This window comes from Lontra canadensis, unplaced genomic scaffold (genome assembly GCF_010015895.1).
Source record: "Lontra canadensis isolate GAN:19392208 unplaced genomic scaffold, GSC_riverotter_1.0 scaffold65, whole genome shotgun sequence".
NCBI lineage: Eukaryota > Metazoa > Chordata > Mammalia > Carnivora > Mustelidae > Lontra > Lontra canadensis.
In genome coordinates, this window is record NW_022631059.1 from 1,687,708 (window position 1) to 1,711,573 (window position 23,866).

The window sequence follows — 23,866 nt, forward strand, 5'->3', positions numbered from 1 at the left end:
AAGCAAATCACCCACTTTCTTTCTTAATAAAAGTAAAAAAAAAAAAAAAACATGTTCTCCCCGATTCCTTAATTGGTGTCGTCAGAGCTGGGACTAGCTGGGGCTGGGGGCGCTCCGGACTGGGGTTGGGGGGACGTACGTGGTCTGTCTGCTCGCTTTTCGTCACTCCTGAGTTTGAGGGAATCTGATACATGTACCAAAAGGCACTTTCATTTTTTTTTTTTTTTTTAAAAACAGTGCTTCTGTTCTAAGAAATTCAAGTTAAGACAGAGTGCCTCTCGCTGTCCTTCGGTGCCAGTCAGCTACTGTGGTGGGTGGCGCGCCGCGGGGCGAGACGTGTTCATGCCAGACAGCTCACTGTTGGGGGGCTGGGGCGGGGAGGGACCCCCTAACACACCACTAAATGACACGTCCGCGGGGAGTTGGGAAGCCCGGCACCCCCCGCGGGCCGCTCCGCGGGCGTCAGTCGTCCTCGCCCCCGCCGTACATGTCTGCCAGCTTCTTGAACCTGGGCCCCCACTCGTTCAGGTAATCGTAGTCTTGGTCCCCGGAGCTGGACGAGTTCAGGGAGCTGACGGAGCCCGCCGTAGAGCCGCTCCCTTCATAGTCGAAGACCAGCAGGGAGTCGTAGGGGGGTGCTGTGGGGTCATTGTCCGCGGCTCGGAGTCCCTGGGGTCACAAGGACACAGCGTTAGGGTGGAGAACGTGCTTTCTTGGCCCAGGGCCTGACGGAATGTGGCTTGGAGGGATGCCCAGGAGCAGAGTTGGGGAAGCAGGCCAGGAAGGTGACGTTATTGGGCCTTGCATACAGTAGGTGGTCAGTAAGTGCTCCCGTGTTTAACCGAGGGGCCTCTGGGAGAGCCGAGGAGGGATGGGGTTTATGGAAAGGGCCGCCTATTGAAGGCACCTAACAGATGCTGGCACCGCCAGGCCAGTATCATGAGGCGCGAGGGCTGAGGGGGTGGCGGGGCTAGGTGCAGCCCCTCCTAAGGGGGCAGAGTTCCTGTCGCTGCAGCACAGAACATGAGCCTGAGGTGGGCAGAAGCCAGAAATCTCCAGCGTTCACTATCCGCATGGACAAAACTGGGGGGCGCAGCAGGTCTTGCTGGAGGCCCCTCTCGCCCCCACCCCCTGTGCGGCCTGGCCCTCCCTCCCTCCCTCCCTCTGCGCCCCTGCCTGCTCTGCCCCAGGAGGGTCCCCGTGACCGTGGCGGTGCGCGCACCCTGCCCCCGCGCCTGGGGGGCGCGCGTTCCTGCCCGCTCTGGGCCGTCCCCGAGCGGTGCCAGCGGTACGAGCGGTGGCCGGGGTGCCCGCGGCAGTCCCTCGCAGCAGGACGCGCCTCGACGCCCAGCCCCGCCCTGGGAAGGGGCGCCCTCGCCGCCCGCGGTGGGCATGGCTGGCTTTTCTCGAAGCCGTATTGAAAACCGGCCTTCGATTCGCGACCGAGTAGGCGTGCGTCCGGGCTCCGAGTTCAGTCCGGCCCGGCGGAAGCGCTGTGTCAGCCGTTCAGCTCCTGTGCCCTCGAGCTCTGACCTGCGGCCCCGGACCAGGGTCGCGGAGTCTCTCTGGTCTCCACCGGACCCGGGGCTCCACCTGCTCGTGTCAGTCCCCTTCCAGTTAGCTTCGCAGGTAGTGGGGGCGCGCCCCGACCCTCTTCAAGACGCCATCGGCGTTAGAGAGCAGGCGGTAGGGACTCGGGTCTCGGGGGCGTGGCCGCACCGCATCGGTCCCCAGCCCAGGCCTGGAGGGGCCTCCTCATCGCTGCCCCGCCGTCCCAGCGCGATGCGGCCACGGGACCTCATTCTCTGCGGGGGGGGGCCTGCGCAGCCCCCCCACCCTGCCCCCGCGCCGGAGCACCCACCTCATTGATGAAGTCCCCAATGTCCCCGGGGTGGGGCACCACGGGCCTGACGGGGTACTGGGGCTCTGCGCCCACGGGCCGCTCATCCACGCGCCGCACGCCGGGCGCCTTGCTCAGCACGTGCTCCATGGCCTCCGGCTGCTGCAGTTGGCTGAGGTCATAGTCCTGGGGGGCAGCCGGGCGAGGAGGGGAGCAGGGGTGTCCTGTTGTGATCGGGCACCCAGCATGCCTGGCGTCCTGGCCCATCACCTGGTCTGCCCTACCCTGATTCGCCCCCGTCAGCCCGACCGCGAGGCTCGTGTGGGGTCTGTGCCCCGCCGCTCTCGCCAGTCTGATGCGCCCCAGAGCACCCCAGCTCCCATGGTGCGTGTGTTCCTGGGTGCGCCCACCCCTCTGTCTTCAGGGGGCACGGAGCCTTAGCGGAGTCAGGAGCTGCCCCGAGTCCCCTGACGGGCAGCGCAGACCTGCCGTCCAGCCAGGCAGCCCCCTGGATTCACACTCCCGGCGCCCCGTGCGTGGCTGCTGGATCACCCAACAGCCCCCGCTGGGGCTGAGGTCCGGTGCGGGGGGGGGGGGGAGAGCCCGCGGGAGAGAGGTCCCCCTGGGCCAGCGTGGCGGGAGCAGGTGCAGGGGGCCTCACCTGGTCCTCCTCACCGCCCCCTTCCTCGTCGTACTTGAGGATGTTGTCGCGGACATCGTCCTCGGGGTCGATGAGCAGCTGCTTGGTGTGGCGTTCCTTCTCCCTGCGTTTCATCCACACGACAAACAGCAGGACCATGGCTGCGGGGGCAGGGCCACGCGGTGAGCAGGGTGCGCATGCGCGTGGGGGGCGGGGGTGCATACCTGCGGCGGGGCCGTACTCACTGAGCAGGATGACGATGCAGATGAGGATGGCCACGATGGCGCTGGTGCCCAGACCGGCCGCGGCCACTGCGCCGATGGTGGTGCAGTCCCCGTTCTCATCGCACGGGCACACCTTGACCTTGATGATGGACGTGTTGGACAGCGGGGGGTTTCCGGAGTCGGTGACGATGATGGGGACATCGTACACGCCAGCCTCCAGGTGTAGGACGCGCAAGCTCAGCTGGGCATAGTCACCTGGCCCAGAGTGAAAGGACAGGCTTTGTTCAGTCTACAACTAGCACTCCATTACAGCAAGACATCCGAAGGGAGAGACGGAGTCTGATAGCATGACAATCTATACCTCTTTGGTTCACGCACACACACGTGCATATATGCACACTTACGTTAGAGCACTCCACAAAGTGAAAAGACATTGGCAATTCAAGGAAAGAGCAACTGCAACTTGTTGGATGAAGAAATCATTTCCTTAATATATAAAGAGTTCTACTAAATCAATTAGAAAAAAAACCTTCCCAAAGAAAAATAGGCAAGGTGCTCTCTTGTATTCCCAGAGAAGCTAGAAATTGGCGTGACCTTTCTAGATGCAACCTCACAGTGCTAGAAAACTTTAGGAGTTGGATGCCCTTTTATACCAAAAGGCCGCATCTAGGGAAGTACCCTGCGGAAAGACATCGGTTGGGGTCCCATCAGTCAGTGGCCAGTGCAGGAAGCAGTCAGAGACAGGAGTGGCTGGGGCTGTAGGTGTTGATGGCTGTGTTCCTTCTGACAGTGGGGCCAGGCTGCCTTCATAGCACCCTCCAGGGATGGACTGGCACATGGCCAGGGGCCCCAGCCTCATGGGACCCCATGGGGGAAAAGGGCCCCGTCTCCACAGCTCACTCTTCCATGGGCTCCCTTGAGGTGCGGCACCCCAGGCGTGTCCAGTTCTCCTGGAGCGTGAGGCAGGCTCACCGTTTAAGCGGGTGATGGTCCAGTTCTTCCGCACGGTGGCTGGGACAAAAGGCAGCTCGAAGACATAGGGGCCGATGTTGGGGTCAACGTCAGCATCGGCCGCTGTGATGTTGATGGCGTTCAGGCTGGGCTTCTCGCAGATCTGCGCCTCCTTGGGCAGCAGCTCTGGGGCATTGTCGTTGATGTCGATGAGATAGATCTGGAGGGTCCCGGTGCCACTGGCTGGGGGGATCCCTGTGGGACAGACACGGCGTGATCCTAAAGAAGCGGCTCCCCCACGACCTCAGGCACACGATGATACACATTGGGTGAAGACCCAGCCCCAGTGCCCTGCCCAGGGACAGCCCCCAGCCCCACCAAGCCCGATACCCGAAGCTAGACGCCCTCAATCAAGGCACCGTCGGGGGGAGTGCAGGAGCCCAGTAGCCTGCACCCCATTCCTCTGTCCTCTGTGCTTTCTGCTGCTTTGGCCATGGGTTCATTTGAAATCACTCTCTAACCCAGCAGCTCCCCTCCAGCCAGGGCCGGCGCACCTCCTGGCCAGCCTTCAGGACCGGGCTTTAGCAGACCCTGTAGGTCGGGGAAGGCAGGAGGGAGGCTGGTGGGTGATTACCAGGCCCTGGCTTTCACTTGCTATGCAATGAACCTTTGTGCAAGCGTTCTTGCTGTTCTTGCTCCTGGAGCAGGAGGCGCACCGCTGTCCTAGAACCTGCCACAGCAGACCGCCAGAAGTCTACCTCAGGACTGTTGCGCATGCCGCTTCCTAACTCTGGGACTCCCCTGCTGCCCCTTCTTCCCCTGGCTTGTTCCTTCTGGTCCCACGGTCAGCGCTTCACAGCCAGGAGCACAGCTACAAGCCCAGCCCCTCCCTCCCACACCCTGTTTTGTTTTCTTCCAGAACATACTCCCTAAAATTATCTGGTTGACTTGTTTCTCATTCATCTCACTGGGACAAGAGACTGCTGAGTTGTCCCTCAATATCCATTTCCCCTTTTGTCCTTAATAGAAGAAGCAGATCCCCAGATTTTATCTGGGATCGTGACCGCCCAGCTGTTAGACTACATTTCTCAACAAGCCTTGCAGTGCAGTGAGGCTTCATGGCTAAGTTCTGGCTTTTGTGAGCTGGGGGTGGACGTTCTTAGAAATGCAGGAACATGTCCCTGCCTTCCTTGCTCTTCTTCCTATTTGCCAGAATGTGGTCGTGATGACTGGAGCAACAGCAGCCATTTTGGGCCATGCCATAACTCATGGCCAGAGTGAGCCTGGTTTCTCAAACCTGACCCTAGCCCCCCAGGTCTGCCTGTCTCCAGTCTTTTTTTATGTGGGAGAAAATAAGCTGCAATTGTGTTGAAATTTCTATCACTGTTACACAGTTGAACCTAGTTTTAGCTGACACACAGACCCTGGGGACGTCAGCCTTGCAAGGGAGGGACTTTTGTTGGGTCTGTCTACTACTGATGGGTTGTGCCTGGCACAGAGCAGCTCAGCAGTAGTGAGAGCAGGGCCAGTGGGCTGACTTGGGCCAGTCCCCACTCCCCATCCTTTTGAGGACACTGGAGCACTTAATTCTCATAGCTCTGGGGGAGGGGGTAGAGTTGTCCCCACTCAACGGAGGAGGAAACTGAGGCACAGAGCAGTCAGATCTCTTTCCACCACTAAGTGATGCTGGGACTTATCCCTGGTTCTAGAACCTTCTCCCTCACTCCCTCTCCCTTCCTGTGCAGAGTTGGCTGGGTATTTGGGGCTATGGGCCTCACCAGCTTCTGGATGCCCTGGGTCCAGGGAGGAGTGGCCTCAGGGCCTGGAGTCCTAGCACCCACTTGTGGAGATGCTGTCCACATCCCTTGGAAGGTCCAATGCTCACAACTCCTCTTCCTGCCCCATGTGGGCCCCACTACTGCCACCTCTGCCCAGACCTCCTCACCCCTGCTTGGCTCACTGTCACCCCCGCAGCCCCAGGCTCCTCAGGGCTCCTCATTCTGGCTCGGGGGCCTCACCATCACCCTCTCCAAGCTCCCAGGGCTTGTGCTGCTGGTGTGTGGCTTCTCACGGTGCCTGCCCAGTCTCTGGGGCCCCTCATGTCCCCTCCCATCCCCAGCTCTGACAGAGGGCTGCAGGGGTCATGGGTGGTCAGAGCCACAGGGGGCGGCGTCCCAGGGGCTGCTTAGGGGAAGCTCCCACCCCCAGTGTGTGGTCAGTGTGACGGGGCTGCTCGGGCAACACGTGGATGTGGTCAGCTGCCCTCCGTTCACCAGGTGGGGAGCTGAGAAGCATCTTGGGTCTCGTTCAGCCAAGACAGGGCTGGACAAACGTCACGCCGCCTCTGCCACCCTGGCTCCCTGGCGCCCACGGGGAGCGTCACGCATGAGCGAAGGGGCACGGCTTGGCACCCGCACATGAGCCTGGTGGTCAGGCAGCGGCTGTGCTCGGAGGCCTGCAGAGAGGGGGCTGCGGGGGCGCTGAGGGACGATAGGGCAGGGCTCTGCGTGCGGCACGTGCGTGGCGCCCGCCTCCCCGCTTCCCTCCTCTGGCTTCTCCGGCTGGGGGCGGGCCTCCCTCTGTCTCCCGGCCATGGAGCCCAGGCTTGGGCGTGCCCCCGGCCGTAGCCCCCTAGACCCAGGCGCACCATTGTCAGCCGCCAGGAAGGTGGCCTCGTACACGTTGTTTTTGATGTACAGGGACTCGCGGTCGAGGACGGCGGCCGTGGTGATCTGACCGTTGGTGGTGTTAATGTGCAGCCAGTTTGCTGGGTCCGACAGCTTGGAGTATCTGAGGAGGGAGGAGGTGAGGTGGTGAGGGGGACAGTGGCCCCGAGCCCCTAGCTCCACCCACTGTGGGGCGCCCGCCTGGACATGGGGAGGTTTCCCTGCCCACCCGACCCTCACAAGGACCCCAGGAGGCAGATGCCCTCCTTGCCCCCTCTCTGCAGACGGGGAGACTGAGGGACAGAAGGGGTAGGTGGCCTGCAGCGTCACAGCTGGTGACCAGCCAGGTCAGAACCAGCCTGACTCGCGAGACGGCTGCGGGTGCGGGAAGGTCTTCCACCTTCTTGGGCGGCGACCACGCGGTGCTCGTGGCTGGCTGAGCGCCGGTGGCATCGCCTTGACCGCCTGGATCCCGCGGGACGGGGGTTCCGGCTGTCCCCAGGACGAGGGCTCCTGGGGCTCCCTGCCTGGAGGGACGACACAGGTCGGGCACTTCCTGGGGTTCAGGTGTCACTGGGCAGGATGGGAATCCTCTGCGTGGGAAGCAAGGGAGCCCAACGGTAGGAGGGAGCCCCTTCCTGTGGCCCAAGGCCGGACCCACCGCACAGCCTGCTGCATGAACCGGTCAGGGTCCACCGCCGAAAACGTGGTCAGCACGGTGCCGGTGGGCACACCTTCCTCCAGGCGGATCAGCTTGTGGTTCGAGGGGAAGTAGGGTGCCTCGTTGATGTCCATGACAGAGATGGTCACCCCGGCCGTGGACTGGAAGGACATCTGGACCCCACCGGCCAGGGGCGCCTGGTTGGACACCATCACAGTCAGCATGAAGGCTCTGTTCAGCTCATAGTCGACTGCCTGGAATGAGAGAGGCCCGCAGGAGTGAGCGGGCGCGGGTACCGGCGGGGTGGGCTCAGAGGGGAAAACCGTGCGTGGGTCACTGGGTCGGCGCCCCCTCCTCCCATGATGCTGGTCCCAAGGGAAGCTACCTCCAGCCTCCTTTGTCTCTGGCTTCCCATGGGGCTTGCCAATGGGAGGAGAGTTTGGGGTAAGGGACCCTACTGTGCCTTCCCATCGTGTCCTGGTAGGGCCATAGCTGGGCTCCTGGGGCTCCAGCCCCCAGGGGGTGGCACCCCTCCCCACTGCCAGCTCTCAGCAGGTGCTGCTCCCTCCAGGCTGGTGAGGTCAAGGCCCCATGGCTATTTGTCTAGGAGCCCCTTGCTGGGTGCAGCGGGCAGTCTCTTCTGTTGTTCTAGCCCCCCCCAGTTTTTGGTAGTTTGGCACAGCAGCCCCAGGCTCTCCCTCACCAGCAATGTGGGTTCTCTTCCCTCTGCACGTGGCTCCTGCAGGAACATGATTCCTGGTTACACCCTTTTGGGGCTCCAGGACTGTGACTGACAAATGCTAGAAGGGGTCTACAGTCTACCGTAACTCCCAGGAAAAGAACGGCTTTAGGTGACCAGGGCACAGTGCTTAGATGGTAGGTCCTGACACGATTTATTTTAAGGACAAGAATCAATGCAAAGGAAACTTCGGCTCACTTGGCCTTCTCCCTGAGGGTAGTGATTTGGGGTTTGTTAACTTTTTAAAGCTTTTTATGTATAACGTAGGGTAAAGTAAATAAACACGTGTGATGATGTGGTTAGGAAGTAAGATTTTCAGTGTAAGAAACACAAGTATGACGTCATCAGAAGGAAGTAAACGCCTCTGGAGTTAAATCTGAAATGAATGACCCTCTGGATCGGTGGAAGGGACGGAGACGGTCAGGGTGGGTGCGTGCTGGGCCGTGCGTGCTGGGCCGTGCGGCTTCCTGGCTCTGCCCCCGAGAAGACGGGGCCCAACCATAGTGAGCAGCGAGCACCTCTGGGGCCTGGATGCTGCTTTCTAAGGACCCGTCCTCACTGGAGAGATGGCCTGCAAAGACATCTAGGTCCAAAGGTCTGGACTCTGTGACTGTGTCGCCCTCCTCGGCACAGGGACTTTGTGGACTGATGAAGCTCGGGGTATTGCACTGGGGGCCGGCCTGGGATTACCCAGGTGGCCTGAAGTAGCATCCGAGGGCGTTTACAAGGGGGGCTGGGCTCCTTCGGCAAGGCAGCAGGCAGTGTGGGGACTGAGGCAAAGACGGCTCTGGCTCTGAGGACGGAGGACCAGCCACGGAGTCAGGACGTGGCTTGCCAACCTGGAAAAAGCCAGCAATGGAAACACCAGAGCCCCGGGGGGGTGGGGCACAAACTTGCGTGCTCTCTGGTTTCAGCCCGTTTTTGGACTCGACTTCCAGAAGTGTGAGAGGGTCATGTCTTGTGTGAAGACGCCCAGCTTGACGCAAATGGTTACAGCAGTCGCCGTAAGCAGAGAGAACGCGGACAGCTGCTGGTCTGAATGGACCAGTAAAGGCAGCAAAAGAAGCTTCTGCCTTTCTCTTGGACTCTGTATTAGTTTCCCGTTCTGATTTTGTGGCTTAGAGGAACACAAATTTGTCATCTTGCAGTTCTAGAGGTCAGAGGTAAAAAATCAGCATCCCGGGGCCGTCGGGTGTGGGTAGGGCTGGGTCCTCCTGGAGGCTCTGGGAGGCCCCCGTGCTCTTGGGCCCGCCTCCCCCTGCAGAGCGGCGGCCTGGCCCCTCGGAGGCCCTCTGTGACCTGTGCTTCTTCCCGACGGCTCCCAGGACCCTGACCTCCTGCCTCCCTCTCCCAGACACGCTGTGAGCCCAGGGCTCCCCTGGATATCCCGGGGTGACCACCTGTGTCAGAATGCTTACCTGACTCACACTTGCTAAGCGTGTGCCACACAATTCCAGCCAAGGAAGGACAGAATTTTAAATGCACCATTCTGACTCGCTAATGAAGACATTTACGTGCACAAGGGTCACCAGTAGACGACAAAACCGGATGGAGACTGACGGCAGAGGGCATATTTGTAGGTACAAAGCATCGTACTCGGACCACTGGCTGATCATAAGGGGGAAGAGTCAGTGATGGGAATGATGGGAATGATGGGAACTGGCTGTCACCACCTGAGCCCACTGGTCCTGGATGACCAGAGTGGGACAACCAGGCACCACGGGCTTCCTGATGCGACCCAGCCCCAGGCACAAGGCCTGTCCTCAAGGTCTAATCCCAGGTTACAGGAACTGTGGGAGAGCGAGGAACAAGATTTACCAGGCAGAAGGCATTGGACAGTCCGGCACATGCGGCCTCCCGTAGGCCAACTGACCTGTGTCTGTGACAGGTCAACACTGGGTGGAATGTTCTAGATTATGAGAGAGTCAAGAGGTGCTCAACCAACTGCATGATCCCTATTCGGATCCGGATCTGAAGAACCACGGCAAGGAGACACTTTGAGGAAAGTTAAAGGACATGGAACAGACTCGCATCCGAGGATACGAAGGGCGCACGGCTGCTTTCGTCAGGGGTGTGACAGCTGTGACAGCGTGCACGTACGGAGGCCAAACATATTACTGAGTGGGACGCATCCGACTTACATAGAGATGCATGGTCGTGAGGTCTGGGAGTTGAAAACCTCTTTCAGCAAGAAATGGAGAGGAGATGGGCCGGAACAAGCTAACAGCTCAGACTGCGGTGCGGACGGGACCCTCCCCTCTGTCTGCTGGGCGCCCGCACGTGCTCACGACGCACACAACAGCGTGTTTCTGCTTGGAGAGGAGCTGATCTGCGGGGTCAGGAGCCCGTGCCTGCCGCCGGCGGCGCCTCTCCCCACCAACCCGAACCCCAGCCTCCTCGGGGTCCCCCAGCTGCTCAGCATTTGGCTTGGGTGAGCGTTAAAGACCTTACAGCTGGTGCTTTGACCCTTTGCCTTCTCAGTGCGGCTACAGACGCGGCATTAAGTACGAGAAGAAGGGCTTTATGATGACAGGGGATGGGGCCGGGGGTTCCCGGAAGCCCGATGCCAGCCCGACAGGAGGGTCTGGAGGCCGATGCCCTCTGGAGATCGGGGTTCCGGGCTGACCCCCGTCATCCTCTCCGGGCGTGATCTCCTTGTCCGCCTGAGTAGGGGGGGTTCCCGAAGGCCCCCTGGAGTCCTGCCGTGAGATGCCACGTCCTTCTGTGGCACACACCTTGTCGTGCTGATGTCTTCCCCTGCCCTGACAGCCCCTTGCGAAGGGGGCTGCTTGCCCCTTATATCAGTGCGGTGCCGCTGGGGGTCAGCCTGGGGGAGGACACCCCCCTGGGCCATCCCCATTGCTCATCCCCTAGCACGAGGCCCGGCGCTGCTCAGGTGCGTGTGCGGCACGCCTTGTGCCCACACATGCTGCCCAGGCTGGACCCTCAGGGGCCCAAGCGGGCAGCCCGTCTGAGGAGGCACCCAGTGTGGGGTGACTTGGCAGCCGAAGGACTGAAGGACAGCGCCTGGGGCTTCAGGCCGCACACCGGGGGCCGCTCCCACAGGGGTGGCGTGGCTCCGCCATCCTGGGCACAGATGCCCCCACATCAGCCCCCGCGTCCCCGATGTGTCCGGGTCTCCAAAACACCAACAGCGGCTGACGCCACTGGCCCCTCCCCCCGCCCTCAGAGAGCCGTCTGGGCACGGGGCTTCTCCATGGCAGTGGACGGTTTCATAAAATCGTGGTGGCTCTTCCCTCCGAACAAAGCACCCAAGGGAAGTAATCGTTCTCCCTGTTTATCGGTTCATGTCCCCGGGGGACACGGAATAATGTTGCGTGTCATGCATTAAGACCGTGTCACCCGTCCGAGTGAGAAGACCTTCCAGAAAGACTATTATGGCCAATTAACGTCCACAGGAGGGTGAAATAAAACATATTTGTAATGGAGAAATCGATAGGTAATTTGGCCCACCAGTTTCAGTTAGAGTGGCCGGATATGCTGCCCGGTCTCTGCCGGGCCCCTCCCCAGATGCGGCAAGGACCCTCCGCTAAAAGGCGAGGGACTGGTCTGCGGCCTCTGGAGAGGCTGCCCGGCGGGGGCAGGCTGTGCGGGGCAGGGCTGGGGCGGGTGGCGGGGAGGCACCGATGAGCTCCCGTGCACTGCTGCCTTGGGGCTGTTACAGCAGGACTGCAGGGGCTGGGCTGGTGGGGGGGGTGCCTCTGGCCCGCCTGTTCCCTGGGGCTACTGCCAGCGCCCCCGCCCCCCCGAGGTCCTGGGGCTGGAGCTTGTCCTCTGTTTCCAAAGACGCTGCTTGCTTCAAGGCTGTGTTCCAGGTGTGTGGCAGGAGAAAGGGCCTGGGGTTGGTCTGAGCCTGGAAGAGGTGGTGGTGTCGTGGCTGGAGGCGGGGGAGGCTGGGGAGGTGGCAGAGGGGCTCTGAGGAGGCTGGGCACGGGGCCCACGCCCACTGGGGCCGGTGGTCTGACAGCAGAGTGGCTGTGCCCCAGCTTGGCTAGAGCCTGAGAGGTGGCGGGCCAGCATGGGGGGCAGGATGGAGCTCAGGGGCGTGGGGGGCAGGGCAGGGGTCAGGAACACCCGCCTGAGGTGACCGGGCACTGCCTTTGACAGACGACGCAGCCAGGATCTGTGTGAGGTAGCCGAGGGCCTGGCTGACCACACACACGTCTACCCAGTGTCTTCTCCACCCTCAGAGCAGCGGAGGCCGCGGTCCAGGAGTCCCTCCACCTGGGGTAGGGGGCTGGAAGCAGCAGCAGGTTGTGTGATGACGGGAAGGCTGGGGCAGTGACGGGCCCCGGTGGCAGAGCGTGAACACGGCAGGTGGCCCGACTCCTCTGGGGGTCCCGGGGATCCTGGTGGGACTGAAGGGACCTTCCTTGCACCCTGGGGAGCCCGTGGGAGCACAGCCGTCCCGTATCCACGGTGACGATGTTCACAGTGAGGACAGGAGCTGCTTCTGTCAGCTCTGCTGTCACCATGTGCCGGGTGCTGTACCAGATCTGTAGCCAGGGCCCGCTATAATGTCAGCGACAGCCCCGGGCATAGGCCCTGCATCTGGGGCACAGAGAGGGCGATGGGCCCATGCCAGGGGTAAGTGAGTGAAGAGCCACCCGGGAACCCAAGAACATATGCCCCCCGCCCCAGCCGGCAGCAGACTCCCCCAACCGCCTCACACCTCCCATGCCCCCTCCTGCCCCCCCCGGAAGGTAATGTCTGAAAACACCGTGTCTCCACCGGAGGGAGTGAAAATAACCCGAAATGCCGTCTAAGACGAAGCATCTTGCCTTAAACAGACTTTAAGTGCGGAGTTCAGAGAAAAGCCCGTGTGGAATAACAAGGAGAAAAGGGAACACAGAGCCATGTGGCCCAGCTGGTGAGTGTGGCTCGGACATGGGGTCCAGTCTCCGCCGGACAGCACGGCCGCCCATGCTCTCAGTGCTCAGGGTTCCAGCGCTTGTAGGGTGGGATTCATCTGTGACGTGTGACAAGCGCATGTCTCCACCGCCACGCTGGAGAGGTGGGAGTCCCCCAGCCCCCCTCCCTGCCCCTCATCATCCCACCCCTGTTCCCAGCACGTTTCTCGAGATTCGTCTATAGTCTCGACACCGAGTGCTGGATAAAGGCCGTAAGGGGAAGGAGAGGTAGGGGCCTCTGCTGCCTAGGAAAGCACAGGGGTCTTCAGTTTCAGAGAGATAAGGCCTGCCGTGCACTGCGAAGACGTGCTCCTTCCCGGCTGAGCTGGGTTTATCTCAGGAATGCAAGGACGGTCTGACATGGCACAGGCTCTCGATGGCCTTCACGCATTAGTGGACTGAGGCGGAAATACAACCCTCCGGGAGGGCACGGGAAAGTGATCTTTTGGGGGAGGGGGCAGGTCAGGCCGCAGAGTCCCTGGCGGTCGCGTGACCAGGCCTCGTGAAGCCTGCCTCTGACACGAGCAGGCGGGCGCAGTCCTTTGCGCCCAGACGTCGGGTGGCTCGCACTGAGCCGTATCGCTTCTGTCCATTATGTCCCGGGTGATGGCAGGGGACAGAACCCGCGACGGCCGGCAGGAAGACCACCCACCTTCACCACGGTGACCATGCCCTCGTTGGTGACGGGGTCCGTGCGGACGCTGAAGTGTCCGGAGGGGTCCCCGCTGATGATCCTGTAGAAGGCGTTCCAGTTGGGCGAGTGGGGCTGATCTCGGTCCATCACGGTGAGGTTTGCGACCACCACCTCCACCTGGTTTTCCGGGACCTCCCCCGCGTACTGCAGAACATAAGGAAAGACAGTGTCCTCAACCCTTGCGGGAGCCTGGGGAAGTCAGGAGGGACTTTCTACCAGCCCCTGCGGGATGCCCTCAGTCTCCAGCTGCTTCTGTACAGGGACTCCCACACCCGTTCCGTGGGCATGGTGGTATCCCCAGAGGGCTCCGGTTCCTCCAGCTGTGCCCACCACCCACCTCCAGACGGAGCCTCCACCTGCACACACACACACATGCCCACTGGCCTCCCCCCAAGCCCCCAGATTGTCCCCTTGTGCCCTGGAGGCCTGTGCAACAGTGGCGACGCAGGAGAAACTCAACATTTGCAGGACGGGAGCTGGAGAGCATTGGGGGCCTTCCCCGGGATGGTCCTGGCCAGGGTCCGGCCATCCCGGCGGTCCCACCATTAGCTCAGGGCTTGGGGTCTGCAGCCACCGATGTGTGATACCAAACGCAGAGCCCTTTCTCCTGCTGAACGCCCCCACCCCCGTCAGTGGTTGTGGTTCACGTGGCTGAGTTGATTGTGTGCAGGGAAAGATGCTGTGTGTGTGTGTGTGTGTGTGTGTGTGAGAGTCGGGGTGCCGGTAGCAATCTGGGCACCCCCTTCCGAGTGAGAATCACTGCTAAGGGCCGGCCCCACTGACGTGCGGCCCGTGCGGCCGTGGCCCTGTGGAAGGGCCCGAGTTTGCCTGAACGCTCTGGTCTCAGTGTCTTGAAACTCCTAATAATTTGCAAACTAGGGGCCCAGTTCCTTATTTCGCACCAGGTCCTGCAGTTTGTGTGGTGGGCCTGACCCTACAGTGTGGCTTCGAACCACAAAGCCTGCAGACAGAGTCTGGACGGAGATCTCGGGTGTCTGACTGTGGTTACGGTGGCGCAGCTGACAGCGGCCACCAGGTGTGGGCGCCCAGACCTGCGCTGCCGGAGCATTACCTCTCCCACTCCCCGTGGTAGCCCCGCCCTCATCCCCGTTTTACAGATGAAGCAAGAGAGATTAAGAGACGTTGGGGCCCACAATGGGGCGCCCAGTGTCAGCTCTAAGGATCCAGCCCCCAGTCACGGCGGCGGGGTCACAGGATGGGGAGGAAGGCGTTTGCACGGGCTTGGCCGATGTCCCAGGCAGCTTGGCTCCGAGCCTCATCTTCCCACCCCCCGCCCCTGCTGCACCTGCTGTGGCACAAAGCCTCCTGGTCACAACCAGGACAGCCACCCTGCCTCGTGCCCACGTGGGGGCTCTGACCCAAATATGCCTGTGCACGCCCTAGGACAGACATGGAGCCGCTTTAGCCAGAGACGGTCCTCCTGTGCGCTTAGGGCACCAGGCCTGGGCCTTGCCTGCTCCAGAACCAGCTCCCGCCCCTGAGCGAGGGTCACGTGGGGCAGCCAGCCACGTGGCCTCCGCCACAGAGGGGCTCCTGAGGCCGCAGCCACCATCCGGGGTCCCTCACACACATCCAGCCCTGACTGCAGCCCAAGGGCCAGACCCCTACACACATCTGCCCAGAGCCCTTGCATGTGCCCTTCGGGGCCCTGCGTGCAGCCCTGGCTGGCTGGGCCGGCTCACAGGGGACCCTCTCCTTGCGGGCGAGACGGGGCCAGGCAGCGGGACCTCTCTCCATGTGGCGTCTAGGCTTCCTGCTCTCTCTGTCGGGAGCTTGGTACCTCCCAGAGAGACTGGGCCTTGATGGTTGTGATGGTTTTCTGCCCTGAACACTTACTAATTCAAGCCTCAGCTGGTGGTTGGGGAGGGGTTCTGGGGCGCAGTGCATGGAAAACTGGGCCGCCATGGCTTGAACACAGGGGCCTGACTTCCAGGGACGGGAGCCAGAAGGCCGAGGGTGGCATCAGTGGCTGCGTGTCAGAGACATCGAGGCTGGTGGCTCTGTCCTTCTCTGGCTTCCACAAGGTCAGAGCATGGCAGCTCAGCCTGTCCTGTCTGTGCTGGGTGGCGCTGAAGGACGGCCACCTGGCACGTGTGTCCAAGGGATGGCATCTGCTGGGCAGACCGTCCACGGACAGATGGGGGTGCCGAGGCCCAGCAGCTTCTGTTCCCGGAGACGCTTGCTGGTGAGAAGGAGGGAAGGTGGGTGCAGACTCACCCAAAGGACCGGTGTGGGCTTGTTGTCCCCCACTGTGAGCGAGGCACGGGGGGCCCTGGTCCCCAGGCTTGTGGTAGGGGCGAGTGGATGAGGCAGTCGACGCCCAGAGCAGTGATGGTCAGCGAGGGTGGAACTGCGAGCCCCCACAAGGCCGGCTGCCTCCAGGGCCAGAGCACAGGACTGGACCCCCGGCCTCCCTGCTCCACAGGGAACTCCACAGCCCACCACGCAGGCGCAGACAACAGCCCCCATCTGTCTCCTGGCACGGGCGAGCCTTCTAACGCCGATACCATCACCTTGTCAGCAGGAAAAACTGAATTTATCCCAGGTGGGATCTCGTCCAGTGGGCCCAGTGCTGGATGGGACGGCGGCCCTCCAACTCAGTCCCACTCAGCAGCACCGAGACCCCGTTGTGGGATTTGGGAGCACCAGCGCTCGCGATCATCCCGAGCTGATGGCCTGCCCGTTGCTGTCGCCGTTCCCGTTTCTCCAGCGGCCCAGGTGCCCCGCTGTCCTCCCGCACCTGACCCGCCAGCGGGAGCCGCAGGCTGGCAACTGGGCTCCACCCCAGCCAGGCTTCTGGAAGGCACCTAGGGAGTGTGAGGGAGGGCTGGGGGCTGGGGGCCCGGGGCGGCTCAGGGCCACTTTGGGCTGTGAGTGTGTGTATGTCGGTAAGGGGGTGACCTGGTCCCTAGGAGCTCTCGGGAGGAACCCAGGTGTGGGGTGATGCCCTCCAGTGGTCCTCGGGGGAGTGGGAGCTGGGCAGAGAAGGGGTGGAAGGACCTTGGGAGTGGGGGGCTTTGCAAACCTCCAGAGTTGTCCCCCGGATGGCCTGGAGGAGGCAGACGATGCTTGCGACGCGGCCCCTCTGCATTTGTGGGAGTGAGGGGGGCAGGGTGACTGCAGCGGCTGGCAGGGCCACGAGGTCAGAGCCCTGCTGGGACACATCTGCTCACGGTGGCGGCAAGCCTGGGTCACTGGAGCCGTCCTAGAGACCTGCCTCCTGCTGGTAGAACTTGCCCAGCCCTTCCCTGCTGTGCCCCGGGCCGTTCCCTCTGCAGGGACGTCACCATGTCCCCAGAGCAGGAGGCCGTCTCCACTGGGGCTGAATGAGAATTATTGGTTTTATCGTCTACAGAATGGGCACCCCATCTCTCCGAGGGCTCGGGGATGGAGGAGACCGCACACAAAGCTCCTGGCCCATGTCGGGCCTTCTGTGCGGGGGTGTGCAGACCTGGCCAGGCTCCGGGCTCCAGGGCCCAGCTTCTTGTTGCAGAGGGAGGGATGACCAGGCTCACCAAATGTGGGCCTGGGGCCACAGCACCTGACTCTCCTGAGGGGCTTGGAGGGAATGGAGAGCTAGCGTTGGGGCTGGCAACCCCCTGGGCCAAGTTCAGGGTACTGCCTACTTTGTTAATAAAGTTTTATCGGCACAGGGCCATGCCCCTTCGTTGACATAGTATCTGTAACAGAGTTGAGTAATGGTGACAGAGCACATATGGCCCCGGACTAAAAAATAATGACTCTATGTCCTTGACAGAAAAGACTGTGGATCCCTGCTCTAGACCCCTCAACCCCCCACTGCAGTAATTCAGAAGTGGGCATGTAGCCGACACTGGCCGATCGGGGCATAGTTCTGGTGGCCCCCATCTCTGGCGTGGGTGCTGTGCCCACACCTGCCTGAAGGTGTTGGGTGGGGTTGCCATCCACAGCATGAGAATGCCGCTGGCTCAGAAGAAGCACGGCTCAGTGGAGTCTCCTGGTGGCTGTGGGAGCCTGGATCCAACTGTACCTGATGTCAGTGTTCCAGTTGAAGACGTTTCCAGCTTCTGAGACATGAGGTGTCTCCTTTCTGTTTAAGTTGGCAGGACCAGTGTAGGGGACAGCTGTGAGGCTGCCTGGCTGTCTATCCCCTTTGGAATTCCCATCTTTATTTTCCAGGACTTGCTTTCTCAACTTCCTCTCCAGCCATGAGCTGGTCAGGTGACCTAGGACCTGCTAGTCAGAGGCGCCTGCCTGACTGGTTCACAAGTGAGGCAGAGGCCTCTTGCTTTGGCATCTGCAGGTGGCAGTGTCCCACCCAATGTGGGGCACAGGGGCTCTGGTCCTTACACCTGGTGCCGGTGACAGGAGGGGCTGCTCCTGGTGGAGGCTCCATGCCTGACACCCCTGGCCCTCAGGTTTCGTGACCGCGTGCATCCTCCGGGCACTTCTCTCTTGGATCAGACAACTGGGTGGGTCCTGGTGTGGTCACCTGAGAGCCGAGTCTCTCGGGTGCACCTCCGAGGGGTAGCACGCTGGGCCTGGGCTCCACACTGGCCTGCTCCGGAATGGGGGGGGGCGTCCTTCCCTGGACTTCATGGTATGGGGGAGACCTGTATGTCCCAGAGTCCAATTCCTCATACACTCTGGTGAAGTTTATTCCAAGAGTCTATTTTAATTTGTGCAAGTTTAATAAAGGTTCACAAAGAAGGGCCTTAAGCTGATACATCTGGCTTAGGATTTTCTTATTAACTTTCCCCTGGCCGTAATGAGTTTTTAATTTAATTTTTTCAGATTTTCAGGCACAGGAAAAGCCTCTCCCATGCCTCACAGGAGGTGAAGACAGATATTTGGGAAAGAAGGAATTTTAAGATCATTGGAACAGAGTGTCTCGCCCAGATGGTAATCCCGAATTCAAACGTAGCTGCCCGAGGGACAGGGAGGATTTCGTCTAGCACAAATCCGGCTCGGAGGCCAGAATCCGCAGAGCTCCCAGGGGAAGGTCACATTAGCATAGAGGAGGATTAGGGTGAGAACAGTGGAGCCCAGTCAGGATCCAGAGAGGACCAGGAATGACAGCCTGTCCACAAGCAGGACCCATGAGTTGTCCAGGCGCCCACGCCACACGGGACACACGAGGACCCGAGGCTGCGCTTCTGTTTCTGTTGCAAGAGAACAGAAACTCGGGCTGCAGGACCTGACCCTCCCCTAGCCGCCCCTCGGTGAGCGGGACAGCACTCTCCCCTCTGGCCTGCGGCCCCTGCAGAAGTGCTGGCATCTCCCTGGGAGGAGGCGCCCTCCCCGACCTGGAGCTCAGGGACCCATCACTGTTACTAGCAGAGCCTTGAGAGCTGGCGAGGGAGCCCGCCTGGTGGGGACGCAGCTGTGCCTCTGTGGGCCTCGGAGCAGGGTGGGGGGTTGTGGGGGCTGGGGGTGTGCCGGGGGAGGGGTCCCAGGGGTGTCTCTCCCAGGAGACACCCCAGCACTGTTCCTTCAGTCATCCGTGGCTTCTGTTGGAAAATGTATGGATGTGCCTCTGTACATTGCGATGGTTTTATCAATTTTTTTTTGGAAATTTACTTTTCTGTCCCGAGTGAGTCCAGGATCAGAATCCGATGGGGGGATCAGCGGCTCCTAACCAGAAGCTACCACAGGCAGTCTTCCTTGACCCTGCGTGTGACAAGGGAGGGCCTGAGGTCTGGGGCCAGGAGGCCATTCTCTGGCCAGCCCCTCTGGGCCTCCTCCCACTCCACGGAGCTGGCACGTGTCGGGGTAGATGACACATGGGAAAGTGCTCCTTCCGAGGACAGCTCATGGGAAAGGACCCAGCAATTGGTTAACACGGTATCTCGGACCCTCCGCTCCCCAGGGAGAGTTCACAGAAGGCGTCTGCTGACCACAGACCGGGCCACAGGTTCGAGCCGCTTGCTCCTGCCCAGGGAGGATCCACGCTAAGAGCCGAGCGCCAGGCACTCTCGCTGTCTTGATCAAGTCTCCTCGTGTTCCAGCCACGTGCTCCTGACCCACTTGTGAGTGTGCACCCCCCAGGCAGGTGCTGGTGCTCCCCCGTCTCTCAGGTGATGACGCAGAGACACAGAGTCTGGGGATCCAGGGGGTCGAGGAAAGTGTCATCTTTGGGAAGTGGACACTGGCCTGGCAGGAAAGGCTCAAAGTGGGATGTGATGTCAGGCTGGCCTCCAGCCTCCCCGGTGCTCGGAGATGCTGTCCCAATTGGTTATCTACAGCAGAGGTTCACACCGAGTGCCTGAGCACAATTAAGGGCCATGAGTCCATTGCAACTTTGAGATGCCAGATTCTTACTCTCAGGAACTCAGGCTGAGCTGGAATTTCTCTCCTCTCCTCGGATTGTGGATGAGTTGAAAAGCTAAGGGTACTGGGGATTCCCAGGGTTAGGGCCACAGAGGGCCTGCTTTGGGGCAGCAGGGGCCCAGGCAGCCAGGGTAGGAGCCAGGGTAGCCAGTCCCTGGGAAGGTTCCAAGGCTAGCCCGGGGTCTAACCATTCTGCTCAGGTCCCGGTGGTGGAGGGCTGGCTGCTGTCTGTGGCACTTACAAGAGCAGAGGACAGCGTTGTTCAAGGCATAAACTCTTCACAGACATCAGCGGATGCTCCTGACCTCACCTCGGGACTGTGTGTCACTTCAGGGTGGAGTGGGGACAAACATTCAGAGAGGTCCAGCTATCAGCCCATGGTCACACAGCTAGGAGGGGCCGAGGCGGGGCTAATGAGGGGCTTCCGGACTCCAGGAGACCCTCCTGAGGGCGTGTGAAGGGCTGGGCTGGTGGAAGGAGCCTGGGACACTGGGTGTCCAGGATTCTCCCCTAGGGCCCCAGACAAGGCCAACAGGAGGCTCCTGGGGCAGAGTGCAGGTTGTGTCCTGGGGCCTGAGCCCCTAGCCTGGCAGAGCCCGGCGCTCACCCCCGAGAGAGTGTGGAGTGGGCCGGCTGAAAGGCCCGGAGGCCCCGTGGCAGGCTGCCCTGTACCCCGCGTGCAGCGCAGGCAAAGGGAAATAACTTTGAATCAACATCTAAGGACGGGAACTGGACCGTGCGAATCCCCTTCTTCTCTGCAGCTTCTGCTGATCGTTCTTGGTGAAGACTGATAACAGCAGCCAGGCCGCGCGCAGGCCGTGGCCGGCCTCGGCCTCCCCACCCGCCCCACTGGTGCCACGCAGACAGTGTCCCGTCCGCAGAGGCGTGTGTGCATCAGGAGACGCGCTCCGTTCCTGCCCTCGTGGGGACGCCCGGCGGAGGGAGGCAGGAGCCCACGGTCGCGCTGCCCTCCCTGCTTCGCTCCGTGGCGGGCGCTCCCAGGATGGGTGTTTCCGGGGGGCCCGCAGGTGTTTTCACCGCGGCCGCGAGCGGAAGGGAAGACGGCGTCCAGACTCGGAGGACCGGCGGTCACAGCTGGACCGGGGCTGGGACAGTGGGCGGAAGGCCCGCCCTCCAGGAGCAGGTGTGGGGCAGCCCGGGGCCCTCGCGGGAGCTGCAGAAGACGCTCCACCCCAGAAGGGGATGGGAGACTCGCTCGGGGTCTGGGAGGAGAGCCGTATGGCACACAGCGGGTGCCCCGAGGAACAGGCGCCCTCGGTTTGACTGTTCGTGTGGCCTCGGGCCACCTGGAACTAGCCTTCTGGGCCTCAGTTGTCTCTGGTGGCTGCTGCTCTGACAGCCTCCACGGCCACGTCAGGGGAAACCTCTCAGGAAATACACAGAAGCTTCTGGACGTGAGGGCCACGACGCACTTGACTGTCACAGCCGTGCGGCATTCTGCGGTCACAGCGGCAGAGGGGGCAGGCGCGGCGGCCAGGACGCCGCCCCCCGTGCCAGCGTGGGGCTGTCCTTCTCACTCCCGCCCCAGCCGCTCTCCCGTGAGCCTGCACTATCCCCAGCAGGCGCTGTGGATGTGGGAGTCTCCCAGACGACAGCACGCGTTGGGCGGGAGCGCCCCGTGGAGGCGGGCGGGGTGGGAGGGGCGCCTTCGCCACGGATGGAGGCGGGCGGGGTGGGAGGGGCGCCTTCGCCACGGTCGGTCACTTCATACCGTTTGAATTCTGCACCGGTGTGTGAGTCATCTAACCGAGGACTCCTGTGATCTTTAAAAGGGAGAAAATGAGTAAGTGAAGTCGGTGGTGCCGTGGGTTTGCTCACGGACGGCCCAGAGGTCTGCACTCAGCAGACTCACATGGGGGAGAGACGCTCTGTTGGGTGGAAGAAGCTGGACCGCACAGAATCACGTGCTCTGCGTGACGCCATCCGTGTGACGGGGCGAGATTGGAGTGTTGGCGAAGGTCGCCTTGGCAATGGACGCTGTCGGGGGGCTGCTCTGGGGACTGGCAAGAGGTTGCTCCTGGCTCCTGGTGGGAACGTTTCCTGGAAGATGTGTGCGTCATACCACATTCCCGTCACACAATGAGCAAGACCCCTTCTGACGAAGCAGGGGACCCACAGGGTCTCTCTGGGAGCTCGTGTCTTAGAGCGGATGGGGTGTGCTTACTTCAGGTCCTGGTAAATTAGACGCCAGCCAACCATCTTGGGAAAAGAAGGAGTCAACCTGTGTGGGGGCCGTAGGGTGGGCAAGGGCTCCGGTCTGCCTCTCGCCGGAGCCCACTGGTTTCTGGCCCGTCACTGTAGCTGCTGGCGTCTGTGTGATTGCCTGCCCTCCCTGGTGGGTGACACCTTCTCCGGAGAGCCTAGGTGCAAGCTTGGACCGGGATCGGGAGGCAGGCGGGGGCTGTGAGCATCCTGTTCCAGTCCCTGCGGGTTTTAGCCAAATCCCAACTCCTGGCAATGCCTTCTTCAGCGCTCCACTGGTGTGCTTTTCTCCTAATCCAGTGGTGGCCAGAGGTGACCAGCAGGGCTGGACAGAGTCCTTTACCTCGGCGGTCACCACGTTGCCTCATGCCTAAAGGCACATCCTTCACTCCCATCAGGGACAATTGGCTTGGTTTCCTTCTGCCCTGGTTTCCATGGTGACAGTGGAGGTCCTGAAGCTGTTTCCCAGGGGGACTGGGGGTCCTGGTGGGCAAGAGGGCTGGTGCCACTGCTCTCTGGACATCTGGAATTTGCAGGCTAGTACCAGGACAAGAGCATGTCCTTGGGAACAGTGTCCTCTCAGCTGGGCAACAGCTGTGCGCCCTTGGAGACCCCTGACTCAGCAGATGGTGAGCATCTGAGGTGCCCACCCCTGCCCCACCTGCCAGGGCCGATGCTCCAATCCCCACTGCAATGTTACCTGGGGGAGGTCTCCTGCATGGGTGCCCACCTGCACTGCTGCCCCCACGCACCAGCACAGGTGTCGTGTGTCCTAAGGACAGCCATGTGTTCTCGTCATCACAGAAAGAGGCGCAGGATGGACGGAAGGACAGCGGGTCGGCACGGCCAGGCATGGATGAGGCCCTGCTGGGGGCTTGGGCCTTGGCATCATTACTCTCCCAGGTCCCTAGGGAGATGCTTCGACCATGTACAAAATGCCCAGGACACTGGCCCTGAGCCTTTCCTGCCATTGCCCACTGGCCCAGGACTGATGGAGGAGGCAGAAGCCGTGTCCCCCCAGCCAGGTGGGCTGGGGCTGCGCCGCTCCCCCTGCATGCGATCTGCCATCTGCCCACTAGATGGCGCTGTGCACCCGCAGGTGAGGTCGCCGCGCCAGGTCCGGCGTGCGGGAGGTGGGGGAGCGCGGGTGTGGGGGATGGGGTCTGGGGACTCTGACTTGGGGGCAGGAGACCCCAGGGCGCAGGGTGATGAGGGGATGCCCGGACACCGGGGTGGGGGGCTGGTTCCCGAGATGCCCTCCCGGCAGTGAGCGGCTCTGGGGAGCTCCGGGGAGCAGGCGGGGTCTCCTCTGTCCCCACAGCCTCCCTCCTTCCCTGCTCCTTGCTGCAGAGTCAGCACGGCTTCTGGGGTCCAATCCCAGCTGCTCCCACTGAGAGGCTAGCGGGTGGCTTTGGGCCAGTGACTTGGCCTCTCTGAGTCTCGGCATCCCCCCGACCCTCCCCAGGTTGGGGGGCTAGAGCTCGGCAGGGGAGGGCTCCCCGGTGTGGCTTGTGCTGTGCCTATTACTGTCCCTGCTGTCACACCCTCATCCCCTCGGCACTCCAGCGGCAGCTCCGAGAGGCGACCCCGAGACCCTCGGGGCTGCCATAACCTCCCAGCGTCCCTGTGACTCCGAATGCACAAGCCTGAATGTCCACCAAGGGCCCTGGGTCACTTAGGTCCAGAGCCACCGGGTGTGGGGCTCAGCGGCAGCCCACCAGCCCACCAGCCCACCAGTCCCTGCCCTCTCCGCCGGTGCACGCGGTGGGCTGTGGAGCGCGGCCCAGCTCCTCCTGCAGGGACCAGCCCGTGCCCGGCCGAGGCGCCACCTGGGCATCCACCAGCAGGTCCCACGGTGCACACAGCCGCACGTGTGCTCCAAACGTGGCTGAGCCCCAACACCCCTGGTCGGCTCTGGATTCAGAGTGTCCAGCCCACGCGGTCCTGGGCACTTCTCAGGGCATCAA

General features: G+C 61.9%; 1 protein-coding gene across 1 annotated transcript in view; it reads right to left on the bottom strand.

The window, feature by feature from the left end:
- Positions 1–212: 212 nt before the first annotated feature.
- CDH4 (cadherin 4) overlaps positions 213–23,866 on the bottom strand; it is a 136,270-nt gene continuing 112,616 nt past the window's right edge. The window contains exons 8-15 of the mRNA XM_032878710.1: positions 13,305–13,490; positions 6,983–7,236; positions 6,303–6,445; positions 3,677–3,910; positions 2,726–2,959; positions 2,502–2,641; positions 1,862–2,026; positions 213–669 (exon numbers count right to left, since the gene is read on the bottom strand). Coding sequence (XP_032734601.1) covers positions 463–669; positions 1,862–2,026; positions 2,502–2,641; positions 2,726–2,959; positions 3,677–3,910; positions 6,303–6,445; positions 6,983–7,236; positions 13,305–13,490 — 1,563 coding nt within the window. The 3' untranslated portion in view covers positions 213–462. The remainder of the gene's footprint in view (positions 670–1,861; positions 2,027–2,501; positions 2,642–2,725; positions 2,960–3,676; positions 3,911–6,302; positions 6,446–6,982; positions 7,237–13,304; positions 13,491–23,866) is intronic.